Source organism: Cucurbita maxima, unplaced genomic scaffold (assembly GCF_002738345.1).
Source record: "Cucurbita maxima cultivar Rimu unplaced genomic scaffold, Cmax_1.0 Cma_Scf00003, whole genome shotgun sequence".
In the NCBI taxonomy this organism is placed as follows: Eukaryota; Viridiplantae; Streptophyta; class Magnoliopsida; order Cucurbitales; family Cucurbitaceae; genus Cucurbita; species Cucurbita maxima.
The window spans coordinates 226,680-243,160 of record NW_019272019.1 but is presented as its reverse complement, the minus strand read 5'-3'; the positions used below and the strand labels follow the sequence as shown (position 1 = coordinate 243,160).

The window sequence follows — 16,481 nt, the reverse complement described above, 5'->3', positions numbered from 1 at the left end:
CAAGCTGCCGTAAGCTTTCGATAAGATTTTTAATACTGTCCGAGACAAATTCATGATTTACTAGAAAAAAAAAATTATAACTAGTTATAAGATCAGATAAATCGTACATACAGTCTGAACCTTTGAGTTGAGTCCAATATTGAAATTCTTCTATAGCTGTGATAAATCTGGATCACTCTCATTTTCTTATTCTTACTTTTTTCCATTGAACGACCCTGTTAGAGTCCCCCACAATATATAATTGTAGGTATGAAATACAATTTTCAGTAATGAACGACTCAACTCTTACAAAATTTTCTTATTTCTTTTCTAGAAATAACTTCACTGCATTTCTTGGTGTCAAAACAGGTTAAGATAGAGAATGCTTACTCTAAAAATATTTCTTTGTCTCTCTTCATTTTCGGATTCCTATCTAATGACCCGGCACCGATGCATGTAACATACAATAATTCATGAGGTCCCAAACATTTTTTCACATTAATTAAACAAGGTAAAACAACCTCTCTCCTAATTTTCTTATATCATATGATTTTATATCATAACTTTCAAAAACATGTCTTGGGGTTGTGCATCATATCAAAGCCAAGTTTTGATCTTGGAACCTATGGGTTATGGGTCCACCACACTCCATTGCACCACTTTGATTTATAAAAAAATTGGACAATTTTTCGATATGTGTGTGTCATCCTTCCACAAGAACCATGCTAATCTTCTCCGTATCATTCCGATTTTTACCCGTTTTAACCCATATTCGATTATTTTTCCCCGATTTCGATGTTGACCTTATTATGATTTGAATTAGGTTATATTAGAGAAATTTTAGAAAAATTGAAGCTCCTAACACAAGAAAAAGCTTGCTCAACAAGGCATACATCATCCATATAAGTAGTCATTCTGACTTTTCTCAAGTAATGCTTGGGTAAGAACATAATAGCATGCGAGTATATCTTTCCTTAGGTGTTAGAATATGCATGTTTAGGACTTTAAAAGGACTATTTGGATGAAAATATTTTATATGTTAAGAAAAATTAACGAAATACCCCTAGGATGAGAATTTATGATGCATACTGATTTTTATGCTTTCGACTGTGCTGGAATGGAGGATAAGATATTATGGTATGTGTTCTAGGTGACTAATGAGTGTTATTTCCTCATTGAGTTTGCTTGAATGTTTAGATTATGATTTCCTTATAGGTTGATAGGAATATATCCCTAATAAGCATGCATGAATGAGTAGATTATGTTTTTTATGCTTTAGGTGATTGATAGAAATATCTTCCTAACAAAGTATGCGTGAGTGATCTAAGCTAAGATTAGGGCACTAGAGCTAGAGAGATTTATATGTTGACCTAGGTCAGTACATTTCTAATAGATCGAGCACTCTCGGATTATGAGTAGCAATCATATGTCTAGACTTGAGTACACCCAGAGATTGAGTTAGCCCCCAAGGAGCTAACCCCAAGCATCATAAAAAATTGCGAGATGAGGGTTAAATCACCTAGATGCCCCTAAGGACCCAATAAGCCTCCATGACATCTAAGAATGATTAAGAAAGCGTAACGATACTATGAAAAATCGTACTCATCAATAATAAGTCATCGAGGGCATCAAAACATAAATCACATACATATAACATGCATCACAGCTCAAACATCATATTCATACATCATTAAAATGGTCTCACCGAGAGGGTCGAAATGGTGGAGGAAACTAGGACGTCATTGTAATAAGCTATTGCTGAAGTACCTCTTCTCTAACTAGCTAAACGTAAGCTCCTGTTCCTTGAAATTAATAAGGGCATTGTAATTGATATCAAAGCCAGGTTTTTATCTTGGGACCTATGGGTTATGGGCCCACCACGCTTCCGTTGCACCACTCTGATTTATAAAAAGTTTATACCATTTCTTGATTGGTGTGTGTCATCCTTCTACAGGGGTCATGCTAATCACCTTTGTATCGCTCTAGTTTTTACATGTTTTGACCTCTATTCGATTGTTCTTCTACGATTTCGATGTTAACCACATTATGATTTGAATTAGGTTATACTAGAGAAATTTTGAAAAATTTAAAGTTCCTAACACAAGGAAAAGCTAACTCGGCAAGGCATGCGTCATCCATATAAATAATCATTCTCACTCTTCTCAAGTAATGCTTGTGCAAGGACATACTAGCTGTTGGATTTTATGTCCTAAAACTCATAGTTTGTAAACAAAGACATATTCTATTTTCAATACAGTTATTATTGATGATTATTCCGTAAAGATTGTTATTGAATAAAGTGAACTTTACGATCATTAATCTAAATTCAATAAACTAAGAACACTCTGGCTATAGTATGATTACTTGAACTATATGTAGAGACATAAAAGTGGATCAAGTTCAAGTATATAGTCAAAACGATCTATAGTATAAGGATAAGGCTGAGTACCTTATTCTGGGGACACTATGGATGCGGCCCACTTTTGTATATGATATAAACAATGTGATCACTAAATTGTACATGTGGAGACATGTGAGTGGGGGCGTTCTATGCAATGAGTATTGCATAAGATCAGACCATGAAGAAAATCGCTCTCTCTTTATAATGTCGTTTACTGTTGAGACTAATTTTCTTTTCATTCAATGACCTAGGTAACTCGATCTTAATCCTGAGCTAACCATAAACTCCTGTTCATTCGGAATTATCCTTAGATTTGCATGGGTGAGAGTGGCTCGAGTTCGCCGACTCAATAGGCCTCTCATTTCAGGGGTAAGACTGGGTGAATAGTTGGGGACGTGGGGTGCAAGATGGAATTCGCTCCTACCCACTTTTAGGGATAGAAGAGAGGTAGTTCCCTTAAGTAGGGACTCCAGGTCTTGAACAAGGGGCCCCACCCACTCATTGGCCTAAGAGGGATTTGGTTTACTGGTTGGACCATAAACCAATTGTTCATAAGAGGATCAGTGGAACATAAGGAACAAGAAGTAACTTCAGGCGTAAAACAGCTAATTGATCCAACTCTAGTTACGAACAACCTGTGAAGGATCGACTTACTAATCATGGTTATATCAAATGGACAGAAATATATCTATAATGAGGGGAGTGCAACTACTAGGCTATAGTGGAGTGTCCTAGTAGTTAACGAATGTTGGTTAACAAGGTTAATGAGTTTAACCAGTTGATCTTGGATCGTTGGAGCCCATGATCTATAGGTCCACTAGGTCCCTCTGCTAGCTCATATCGGACAAAACCATAGAATAGTGTGACGAATGAGTTCGAAGTGTTCGAATTCAAATTAGGGAATATGCGCTACATATATACGTATATTTAACTGCATTTTTGTTTTATTTACGAATTAAACAAAAAGAGAGAATTTGAGAAGATTTAAATATGTTAATCAATTATGTGTCATAATTGATTGTGATTGACATTTGAATTAATATTAAATATTAATTAAATAGTTTAATTAATCATTTAATGTTACTTTAATTTGAAATTAATTATTCAAATTAATTGTTGAATTAAAATGAAGAAAGTCAAAATGTTGACTTCATTTAATGGAAAAATTCATGTTAGTGGAATTTTGAGGTGTTAAAATTTGGTTTAACCAAACTTGCATGCTTGCCAAATAAACCCCACAAGTTTGAGTGGAATTTTGAGTGTCAAAATTTGGTTAACTCAAGCATTCATGCTTGCCACATAATCCCAAACATTTGAGTGGAATTTTGAGTGTCAAAATTTGGTGATCTCAAATTTGCATGAACATGCAAACATGACTCTTTAAATAGAGTGATCATGGTACATGGAAGGTCTTCTTCCTTGAAAAAGACCTTGAGAAAATTCTCACAAGCTCTCTCTTACTATATACTAAATCCCTCCCAAGTTTAGTCACTCACCGGATTCCACAATCCCGTTCTAAGGTCGGAGAATAGTGGAGAAGACATAGTGGTGGTTCGAAACCGGTTCGTGAGGAAAAAGGAATTTGAACTACAAAAGAATAGTATTCAAACTCATTAAGTTTTAATACTTATGAACATGCTAGTTATTTACTATAATTATGTTCTAAAAGTGCCTAAGATCCAAATTGCTTCCGCATGTGTTATATTAACACTATCACTAGCATGCGAGTATATCTTACCTTAGGTGGTAGATTATGCATGTTTAGTACTCTAGAAAGCCTATTTGGATGAAAATGTTATATATGTTAAAGAAAATTATCGAAATACCCTTGGGATGAGAATTTATGATGCATACCAATTTTTATGCTTTTCGTTGTGCTAGAATGGAGGATATGTGGTATGTGTGACTAATGGGTGTTATTTCCCTATTGATTTTGTTTGAATGTTTAGATTATGATTTCCTTACTGGTTGATATGAATATCTACCTAATAAGCATGCATGAATAAGTAGATTATGTTTTCGTGCTTTAGGTGATTGATAGAAATATCTACCTAACAAAGTATGCATGAGTGAAGCAAGTTAAGATTAGGGCACTAGAGCTAGAGCGGTTTACATGTTGACCAAGGCCAATACATTTCTAATAGATCGAGCACTCTAAGATTATGAATAGCGATCATATGTCTGGACTTGAGTGCATCCAGAGATTGGATTAGCCCCAAGGAGCTAACCCCAAGCATCTTAAAAAACACGAGATGAGGACTAAATCACCTAGATGTCCCTAGAGACCTAATAAATCTCCATGACATCTAATAATGATTAAGAAACCTTAACAATCTTAACAATAGTATGAGCAATATCATCAGAATCCCAAAGTCACTTGTGAGTGTAGGGTCGAATCAAGGCCAACATTGCAATCATGTAAACTGATCTTGAAGAAGGACTTGAGATTACATGGGTAGATAGCTCGAGATGAGAACTTCTATTGAGTGTAGGGTCGAATCAAGGCTCGACATGCATTACAGCTCAAGCATCATACTCATACATCATCATAAACATCATACATTATCATTCTCATACATCATCATGCTCATAAATAAAACTGTAATCCAAACAATTGTAGCTTATCCTATAGTAAGGTTACTTACTTGGTTGGCTTTAGCCAAAGTACTCCCTAACTAGATAAACGTAACTCCCTTTCCTTGAGAGCTGTTCCCAACGTTGCCGGGGTTTTGTTTCCTATCACACCATTCGCCACCTTTCATTAGTATTTCACAATTAAATTAATAATAATTTAATAAACGTAAAATATGGCTCTAAAATGACCTCAATTACCTTAATCATGGCCGAAAACGAGTCCAGGAGGGTCAAAATGGTGGAAACCATGCCGAAAACTAGTGAGCCGAACCAAAACAGTTGTAGAGCTGTCGAAGCATCGCTGAAGTACTCTCTAATAACTAGCTAAACGTAAGCTCCCGTTCCATGATAGCTGCTTCCAACGTTGCTGGGGTTTTGTTTCCTACTCTAAAATGGCCTCAATTACCTTAATCAAGGCTGAAACGAGTCCCGTTCCATGATAGCTGGCCTCAATTACCTTAATCAAGGCCGAAACAGATCTCGTGGGTTTTGTTTCCTACTCTAAAATGGCCTCAATTACCTTAATCAAGACCGAAACGGGTCCGAGAGGGTTGAAAACTGAACCCAGCTCGCTCAAGCACTATGGATTACAGTCCGATTCATGTCACATTTCGGCTCAAAAGATTGTTGTGTTTAATACATGCATGTGCTGACGTCAGCAATGTAGGTAAAAAAATCAAGGCCATTACACAATTAATATCAGGGACCTGTGGGTTATGGGCCCACCACGCTTCGGCTTACGCCACTCTGATTTATAAAAGAAGTTTGGACTATTTCTCAATTGGTATGTGTCATCCTTCTGTAGGGGTCATGCTAATCACCTCTGTATCGTTCCAATTTTTACATGTTTTGACCTCTATTCGACTGTTCTTCTCCGATTTCGATATTAACCTCACTATGATTTGAATTAGGTTATACTAGAGAAATTTCAGAAAATTTGAAGCTCCTAACACAAGGAAAAACTAGCTCAGCAAGACATGCGCCATCCATATAAATAATCATTTTTACTCTTCTGAAGTAATGCTTGCGCAAGGACATACTAGCATGCGAGTATATTTTGCCTTAACTGGTATATTAGGCATGTTTAGGACTCTAAAAGGGCTATTTGGATGAAAATGATATATATGTTAAGGAAAATTAACGAAATACCCCTAAGATGAGAATTTATGATGCATACCGATTTTTATGCTTTCCGTTATGCTAGAATGGAGGATAAGATATTATGGTATGTGTTCTAGGTGACTAATGAGTGTTATTTCCTCATTGAGTTTGCTTGAATGTTTAGATTATGATTTCCTTACAGGTTGATAGAAATATATCCCTAATAAGCATGCATGAATGAGTAGATTATGTTTTTCGTGCTTTAGGTGATTGATAAAAATATCTCCTAAAAAAGTATGCATGAGTAAACCAAACTAAGATTAGGGCACTAGAGCTAGAGCGATTTAATAGATCGAGCACTCTAGGATTATGAGTAGCGATCATATCTCTGGACTTGAGTGCACCCAGAGATTGGATTAGCCCCGAGGAGCTAACCCCAAGCATCTTGAAAAACACGAGATGAGAACTAAATCACCTAGATGCTCCTAAGGACCTAATAAACCTCCACGACATCTAAGAATGATTAAGAAAGCTTAACAAGCTTAACAATAGTATGAACAATATCACTAGAACCCCAAAGCCACTTGAGCTATTATTGAGTGTAGGGTTGAGTCAAGACCGACGTTGCAATCATGTAAACTGATCATGAAGAGAGACTTGGGACTTCATGGTAGTTAGCTCGAGATGAGAATTTCTATTGAGCGTACAAATGGGTAAGGAATAAGTTACGATTTCGTTAACTAGCCTTGGAAAAGATTTGGAGTTACACAGGAAAATGGCTTAGGGTGAGTGCTCCAATTAAGTGTAGGAATGGGACAAAGACTAAGACTGCAATTCTATAAACCGATCATGAAAACAGACTTGGGACTACACAGGTAGTAGACTCATGATGAGTGCCCCTAGTGAATGTGAACACGGCGTCGGGCCTCCTGAATAGGGTCGCACCGCCGTAAATTTGTAATTGAGGATGGCACGTGAAACCACACGGTTAAACTTAGTAGTTGGCCAGCACATGAGGTTGTTCTCCTCAAATTCCAAGTGACTCTATTGCTTTATAGAAGGGTTGTTTACTAACTTTCCACATATGATTTTTGGACTAGTTAGTTGTCATACTCCCTTAACTTATTTTAAGTACTGCCTCAACCTAAGATACTAATCAATCACGGATAAGGATATATAAGCATACTAAGCATAAGTTCAAGAAGTTGGTTCACTCCAATATGAGAATTTTCATCTAGGAGACTTACAGCGCTAGAAATTGTTGAACGGCTCTCGGCCCCTACAAGGTCTATGACATGTAAGAGAACCACTAGAAACATTGAAAACTTTCCAAAAGCTCAGATAGTTGAACTAGACCCGACCTTCCTAGACCCTAGATGTGATGATAGTCTACAAGTAGATTGTTTACTCATATTTTTATACTCACCCTTTTCCCCTCTTTTTTTTTCACGTGTTTGCAAGCTGGTGCTCGAGGTGGCAGAGCATTCTAGAGTTGGGTGGTCACAGAGGGGTCATTTCGAAGCATCAATCCATCTTTATATTTTGGGTCTTTTGTATTTTGTTTTGTAATTGTATTCTAAATGCATTTCCCTGTTCTCGTAAACTTTAACATCACCATCTTATAATTAGATTTCATGTGTTACTATTTATTTAATTTGATTTATATTTTAAGATATTTTTATTTTCTTACTGTATTTTTTTAATTAAAAATTGGATAATGACAAAATGAAAGGTTAAAAACAATGTTAGGTAATTTGAAATTTTCTTAATAGAATATTTTAAATTAATCGTTTAAAATAAGATATATACGAGCATAACTCTATACATAAAACATCTATTATTACTCAAAAGATCGATTTAAGAAAAGAAAAAAAAAGACTTTTTAAAAATATTAAATGATAATTTGTATAGTTCTAATGAAAAAGAAATCTTTATCACATCATTTAATACTCTAATTGATGCATCTAATTTTATAAAATAGCTTGAAAACAATGAGAGCCCATCCTTCTTAAGCAATACATTTATTATATATAAATAAATAAAAATAGAGAGATATTTTTGGCCATTGACTTCGACTTTGTGATGAGTGAACAAAACTAACTCCTTTAATGATCCTTTCAAGTGGGTTTGGTACAATGGGATCTTCATGAAAGGAAAGGATGAGCTGGTTTGTTTTCGATTCCAGGAAAACTTCTCAAAGTGGACAATTTCATACCATTGTGGAGAATCATGTTCGTCTAACATGGTTCAGGTTATTCGAGTCATCTATTCATTGTTTTGTGGGTATATATATATATATATATATATATATATATATATATACATAATTGTACCGTAAACAAAAATGTATATCTCAAAATTAATAAGAAATTTGTGGTAGTTTGATTCAACCCGATCTATAGGAAAATCATGAACTAACTCAATTTATAAAATTTTCATTTATTTGAACTTAAACCCATCTAAACAAGTTCATAACTTAACACATACAGTGTATGAATTTAGTTGGGTTAGTCAGATTTATCGCTCATAAAAATTAATTTTTTAAAAGACAAAATTTAAAATTAGTTTGGAGTACACGTGGACCAATAAACAACACTTGTAAAATCTAGATTTACATTTATTACAAAATTGGTAGTAGATTATGTTTGTCTATTGGGTAAATGCAAGGAGATGGTTAGTTGTGGTGTTAGAAAGATATCAAATCTTTAATAGATAATTACTATAAGCTAATTTGTGGTGGTTTTCACTTTTTATTTTAAATTAATACTATTTATTGTCGTTGTATGTGACGTTGAAATTTTGGAATATACAGAATTTCGTTAGATTTCTAAATTGACCTACTAGTTATTAAGACAGTAAAAAAGTGAAGAGACTCGTGTGAATGGAGTTCTAACTTCCTAGTAACTACACTTGCATACTGTAGAGTTCGACAATCGTTCTACGGAATTATTCAAGATATACTCAAACTGACTTGACATAAGAAACAAAATACCTAATTTTTCTTTTAAAGTGAAATGAGGGGTAAAATTGTCATTTTGACCCCTCGTTCCTAACTAGGGGTTTCGGTAGAGTTCATTCACAAGAAATGCTTGCGATTCTGGGAGAACCATTCTGGACTTTTGATTTGTTCAAATCTGTCAAAAATCGAGGAAGAATTCAAAGTAAGCATTTTAGGTTCTTAATTTTGGGTTTCCTTCAAATTCGAGAGTTTTTATTGGAATGAAGTTCTTAATTTTTAATATGTTGTAATTGAAAGATTTTTCGCAAGGTTTGTGTAGAAAACTAGAGTTGATTTGGACCGGTGACCTAGTGTATGACATGTGTTGAACTGTGAATGGGACAATGAGTCCACCAGCTAGGGTGACGCGTTGTGGTGGATCCGATGTGCACCATTGACCCAAACCACCTAAGGGCATTGGAATCGTGAGAGACAATTAGAGGATGTAGGCCCTAGTGGTCTTGAACGAACCAGACTCGAGAGAGTCTGAGAAATTTGGAAACATGAATCTATGACAAGACTACCAAACCATCCTAGAGACATAGAAGACCACCACGACAACCCTGGAAGATAAAGGTAACCTTCAAGGCCAATAGTTGTCGGTACAATGTCTATAGAGGTTCCAGTTCTCTTTTCACTCTAATACGATACCATTGAGCTTGACATGAGGCTGGTTAGAGACGTGTGACTTGATATTTCACTTGGATTACCTTGCATGATGGATCTTTCCTGTGGGTAGGCATTGCATTGATCATACGGGCAGTTAATGGAGTTGGCACATACAAGGGGTAGTGTCCATAGACCTTGGGCAACTACCTAGCCTATGGGATGGGTTCACCAACTACCTCTCATGGATGACGAGCATGCTAGTGTTCAACCATGTTGTCCTCACCTGTCAGAGGGAGTTTGTTAAGGTAGCGCCGCAACATCGGACACCACTTACTACTGTGTAGGCTAAGCTAGCTACCCAAGACTATGCACACACTAAAGCAATACACCTAAAGCTTAGAGTAAAGTTCGTGGTCTCTTGCCAGGTCAAAGATGCAATGAAAGCCTACAAGTAGGTTACTTATTGAGTAATGAGGAGCGAGAGTTGTGCAATCACAAAAGAGATCATTCTAGAGCATCAAACTATCTCTGTGTTTGAGTGTTTCCTATTTCGTTTTGAATGTGACGTTTTATGTAAGTTTATATTAAGTATTTCCACATTCAATGTTCAATATATATAGATATAATAGCGACTTAGATTAAGTAGAAAAATTCGAGTGTCATTACATAAATTAAAATTTTATATATTATTTAAATTAAAAAAATTATTTTTCTTTAATGTTAGAATATTATTTTAAAGATTTTAAGCTATAATTAGTTAGTGTCTATTATGATTTTGATCCACAGCCCATGTCGCACCGCCCAGCGCAGCAGCCTTGATCTACGGTCAATGCAGACCATCCATGCAGACGGCCGACATGCCAGCAGCCAGCCAGCCCACGGGTGCACGCGGTCTGCACCAACGCATTTATTATATAAATAAATAAATAACATATATATATATATATATATATATGGCCATTGCGTTTGACTTTGTAATGAATGAACAAAACTACCTCATTTAATCATCCTTCCAAGTAGTTATGGTACAATGGGATCTTCTAGCCTTAATATGACTTAATAACTCGACTGATCTAAAATATTCAACGAGTTAAAGATTAGGTTAATCTAGATATTTTTTTTTTTTTTCGACTTAGGTTTGGTTGAAGTTTTAGAAAATTTTTAAAAAATTGAGTTTAATTCGTAGGTTGACATTTTTTTGTTAGGTCAACTCGACTAACTCAAGCATAGGGTTACAATCCAACTCTATTTTCAATATTCTTATCAAAATTTAAAATGTTTTACTTTTATAACTGATGTTAGTGATGTGTTTGTGTTTGTGAATGTTTAATATTTAAGTTTTATGAGATTTTAGTTATTAATGTAACATGTACGGTGGATAAATATAATTTTTTTAAAAATAAATAATAAAGAAAAGTACTCAACAATCCAACCCACCCAAAAAAACTTAAAATCAGAGTGTTGTTAAGTTAGAGTCTGAAATCTATTTGGTTACTAACTCAATAGGTGAAATACGTTGGTTGGGGAGGAGAACGAATCTTTATTTATAAGAGTGTGAAAACTTTTTTTTTAGTCGAAAGGACAATATTTGTTAGCGGTAGGTTTGGGCTGTTACAAATGGTATTAGATCGAGAGACTAGGCGACAGACAATGAGGAGGCCGTCCCAAAGGGGGTGGAGATGAGGCAGTGTGCCTGCAAGGATGCTGGACCACGAAGGGGTGGATTTGTTGGGGGTCTCACATCAATTAGAGAAAGAAACGAGTGCCAACAAAGACGCTGCGCCTTGAAGGGGGTGAATTGTGAAATCTGGTGGGGGCCTCACATCAATTAGAGAAATGAACGAGTGTCAACGAGAACGCTAGGCCTTGAGGGGGGTGGACTGTGTGATCTCACATCGGTTGGAGAGAATAATGAAACATTAATATCTGCTAGTAGAGAGATCCAAAAGATTTCTCCAACTCAACCTAACCCAATATGTATACAACTCGACTTCATGTAAAGTTGAAGGTCTAACTTCATGGTAGCTACATAAACATAATCAAATATCGTAGAGTTCGACAATCGTTCTAAGATTATTCGAGAAATACAGAAACGGGCTTGACATAAGAAACTACAACTCAAATACTTGAAAACAAGGTCTCATCATTCAACAATGGCGTCTATAATTTATGTCATTGTAAAGTTGAACAAGTTTCAATATGTAAGGTAGGTATAGACCATGAGTCACCATGGAAGAAAATTAATTCATTGAAGATCTTAATGTCAAAGATCACGTAACCATTGTAATAATATTAAAAAATCCCTCAAAATCTTGTTATAAGATATGAAAAAACAATTAATTTTGAACGGATAATGATATGAACCAAGAGACATCAATCATATAATATACTGAAGTTTCTTACCATTCGATGTAGTTTAGGTTGCATGTAGAATCATTCAAGTTCGACATGATCAATCTTGTTTGTGGAGTGATTCGAACTTCAAACAAGTGTTCTTGACTTGAGATATTTAACCAACAAGAATCATTCAAGCTAGACATGATCAATCTTACTTGTGGAGTGATTCGAATATCAAACAAGTGTTCTTAACTTAAGATATTCGATAAACGAGGTAATCCGAATCTTACTCCCCTTGCAGCAGATAATAAAAACAAAATTAGTGATCGAAAAACGTAACCACGAGCATATCTTTAATTCGTTTGTTCTTTTGCTATAAAAGAGCTTCCATGCCATCCATTTTCTTCAAGAAAAACATGAAGCTCCTTTCTTTCATTGTCTTCTTCTTCCTCTTCTCATGGTGCGAAGGAGGAAGAAAAGGGTATGATAAAGGGATAAAGGGGATGTTTGTTTTTGGGAGTTCTCTAGTTGACAATGGAAACAATAACGCGTTAGAGAATTCGAGAGCTAAGGCTAATTATCTTCCTTATGGAATGGATTTTCCTCTCGGTCCCTCGGGTAGGTTTACAAATGGGAAGAACGTGATTGACTTTCTCGGAGATTATCTCGGCCTTCCTTCTTCCATTCCGACTTTTTTTGACACTTTGACAAAGGGGATGAAGATCGTTCATGGCGTCAACTATGCTTCTGGTGGTTCTGGTATTCTTGACAATACTGGCATCGTCTCGGTAAGTCACGTCCAAAAACGCTTACATTTCATTTATTTTTTTTTGATATTATGAAATTTAAGAAGGTTGATAAATTCTTTTATTATTATTATTATTATTATTATTATTTTTTTTAAATTAAAAATCCCGTAAATAGTACTCTAATATATTTTTTAAAATCTTTCATTGCGTTTTTTAAAAAAATACTCGGAAAGACTAGTCCTTAAATGAATATGATGGTAACCTGAAATAGTATGACAATGTTCAAGTTCAAATTTTCGTTCTAAGTGATCACCACACCATTCCAACATTAATTTCGTTCAATATTCTAATCGTTCGTTCTTTTTATATTTGTTGTAGGGAAATGTTACAACTTTAAATAGACAAATCAAAAACTTTGAAGAGGTGACATTACCGGAATTGAGAGGTTTGATGGGAAGAAAAAAGTCATCGTTAGACAATTATTTGTTCGTGGTAGGCTCGGGAGGGAATGATTACTCATTCAATTACTTTCTCACCAACTCCGATGCTCAAGTCAGCCTCCCGGTCTTCACTGCCAATCTTACCGCCACCTTATCTCATCAACTCAAGGTTTGTTTCCTTTGTCATTGACAAAATTTCAATATTTTTAAATTTTATTTTGATTATGGACAATTTTACTGCCACTTAATCCGGGTCTAAAAATGTCTCAACTCAATCTAAACTCGACCCATGAACATTTCTAGTGACTACAAAGAAACAACTTCGAGTTCGATAGTGAGTTAATTTTAAAAAGTATGCATTGGGTTGAATCTAAAATTCTCTCAACCGAATCCAACCCAACCCACAAACACCTCTAGTAGCTACATGGAAACAAACCCGAGTCCGGTGTTGTGTTGATTTTGAAAAGTATGCATTGGGTTGAGTCTAAAAATGTCTCAACCAAATCGAACCCGACCCACGAACACTTCTAGTGGCTACATAGAAACAAACCCAAACCAAATATTGTGTTGATTTTGAAAAGTATGTATTGGATTGAGTCTAAAACTGTCTTAACTGAATCCAACATGATCCACGAACACCTCTAGTGCATTGGGTTGAGTCTAAAAATGTCTCAACTGAATCCAATCCAATCCAACCCATGAACACTTTTAGTAGCTACATGGAAACAAACCCGAGTCCTGTGTTAATTTTGAAAGGTATGCATTGATTTTGTACGGTGATGAGAATGACAGAAATTGTATAGCTTGGGAGCAAGGAAAATGGTGGTGATTTCAGTGAACCCATTAGGGTGCAGTCCAATGGTGAGAGCAAATAACAAAGGCCAATGCATTGAGACACTAAACCAAGCAGCTCAATTGTTCAATCTCAACTTGAAGACATTAGTGGATGTTCTAAAGCCACAAATGCCACACTCCAACCTTGTCTTCCTTAATTCATATCAAATCATTAATGACATCATCTCACAACCTGCCTCGAAAGGTACGTTGCAATTATTATCGTTCATAATATTACACATTAGGTTATATCATAAAGATCGGTCATTTAAATGTTTATCTTTCTTACATGACCTACTCGAATTTTTTTGAAAGGTTGTGTGTTTCTTGATTTAACCGACACATTGCTCCTCGTTCTCCGATACACCATTTTCTCTGTGGTTGGTAGAGAAAGAGTCGAACTAGATCGTAGATTAGAGGTTAAAACTGGGTCTGATTTTTCGCTGTTGCATTATTGTTGAACGAAAATACATGGGGTGGAGTGGGTAGGAATGTACACAGGTTAGGTCGGGTTGTGTTGGGAAAATCTTTTGGACTAACCTGAAATTTTGGATTGGTTAAGTTGGTGACGTGCTCACAACTAAATCCAAACCAACCATCTATTTCAGGTTAGGTTAGATTGGGTTATACAAATTTCATTCATAACTAAAATCTCATAAAATTCAAATATCAACATTTACCAGTCATAAAGCATCACTAACATCCCTAATGTTTCGGATCCTAACCAAAAAAATGTCAATCGGAAAATTAAATCAAATTTTCAGTTTTTCAAAAGTTCAATGCAACCCAACCGAATTTTTAAATTAATCGGGTTATCGAGTCATATCAACTCTCCGTGTAATTTTTAATGGCTAACTTTTTATTTATTTATTTTTCTAATATTAACTATGTTCTCTGAAAGAGAGACAAGGATCATTAATGGTTTGCAGCCTAAATTCATTATTTGAAGGATATGGTTCCCTAATATTTATTAAATCCATATCTTGAATTTATTATTTGTAGGGCATGGTCCTTAATTTTTAAGTCCATTTCTTAAATTTTATTGGTTTTGGTAATTTTTTTGAAGTTTGTTTTAAACTAAAAAGCTACCGGTAAGTAATTCTGGGCGGTGTTAAAAAAACCTAAAAACCCGATCACCCAATCAACCCAATTCAACTCATATTGCAAGTCCTAAAAAATTTAACCAAAACATTTAAGAATTGTTTGGGTCGGAATAATTTGACTGGGTCTAAAAAATGTCTAGATCCAACTCAACCTAACCCACGAACAGCATTAGTAATTATAACATGAGAGCCGAAGAACGAAACATTTCTTTGCTCAAAATGCTTAAGATCGAACAAAAACATCTGTGCATATACACACACCTTCAATGGAGTTTCAATCTAAACTAACACATATTGGGTTGTTTTCAGGTTTTATAGAGGTAGCTATGCCTTGTTGTGAGGTGCCATCTCTGAGTGAAGGTGGAAATGGAGTTTTGTGCAAAAGAGGAGGAAAAACTTGCCCAAACAGAACCAACCATGTGTTTTTTGATGCGTTACATCCAACAGAAGCTGTCAATCAGCTCATAGCATCCAAAGCTTATGGCTCTCAACTTCAAACAGAAGTTTATCCCACTAATGTTCTTCACCTACCCAATATATAGATCTTTTATCTCATCACTTTATGCATCTTTTCAAGCAAAATTGAAATATTTTGTCTAAATCTCTCTCTCTCTCTCTCTCGAGCTGGGAAACCAAAGCTTTCAACGTAGAAATTGCATTAAAAGTGGGGTTTTATGTGAGATCCCACGTCGATTGGGGAGAACGAAATATTCTTTATAAGGGTGTGAAAATCATTCTAGCAGATGTGTTTTAAAAATTTTGAGGGGAAGTCTGAAAAAGAAAGACCAAAGAGGAAAATATTTTCTAGCGGTAGGCTTGAGCCGTTACAAATAGTATCAAAGCCAGACACCGGACGATGTGCTAGCGAGGTGGCTGTTCCTTGAAGTGGGTAGACACGAGGCATGGTATGCCAGTAAGGACGCTAGGCCCCAAGAGGGGGTGGATTTGGTGGGGTTCCCACATCGATTAGAGAAACAAACGAGTGCCAGCGAGAACGCTGGGCCCTAAAGGGGGTGGATTGTGAGATCCCATATCGGTTGGGGAGGAGAACGAAACACCCTTTACAAGCGTGTAGAAATCTCTCCCTAGTAGACACATTTTAAAAACCTTGAGGGGAAACTCGAAAGGGAAACCTCAAAGAGAACAATATCGGCTAGCAGTGGGCTTGAGTCATTACAAATGGTATCAGAGCCAGACACTAGACAATGTGCCAGCGAGGAGGTTGTTCCCCGAAGGGGATAGACACGAGGCGCGGTGCTAACAAGGACGTGGGGCTCCGAAGGGGAGTGAATTTGG

At 35.9% G+C, this 16,481-nt stretch overlaps 1 protein-coding gene and 3 non-coding genes across 4 annotated transcripts; 1 reads left to right on the top strand and 3 right to left on the bottom strand.

Annotated features, from left to right (window-relative positions):
• Nucleotides 1-650: 650 nt before the first annotated feature.
• On the bottom strand, nt 651-755 carry LOC111477392. Its single transcript, XR_002717309.1, has one exon. It is a non-coding gene; the product is annotated as a U6 spliceosomal RNA (small nuclear RNA).
• A 1,132-nt stretch (nt 756-1,887) lies between these two features.
• On the bottom strand, nt 1,888-1,993 carry LOC111477398. Its single transcript, XR_002717315.1, has one exon. It is a non-coding gene; the product is annotated as a U6 spliceosomal RNA (small nuclear RNA).
• A 3,780-nt stretch (nt 1,994-5,773) lies between these two features.
• Nucleotides 5,774-5,879, bottom strand: LOC111477388. The gene has a single exon (XR_002717306.1). It is a non-coding gene; the product is annotated as a U6 spliceosomal RNA (small nuclear RNA).
• A 6,595-nt stretch (nt 5,880-12,474) lies between these two features.
• LOC111477152 (GDSL esterase/lipase At5g08460-like) lies at nt 12,475-15,805 on the top strand. The gene is made up of 4 exons (XM_023121158.1): nt 12,475-12,847; nt 13,187-13,417; nt 14,041-14,287; nt 15,495-15,805. Exons 1-4 carry the CDS (start codon nt 12,476-12,478, stop codon nt 15,725-15,727), a joined length of 1,083 nt encoding a protein of 360 aa, XP_022976926.1. The 5' UTR covers nt 12,475; the 3' UTR covers nt 15,728-15,805.
• Nucleotides 15,806-16,481: the final 676 nt, after the last annotated feature.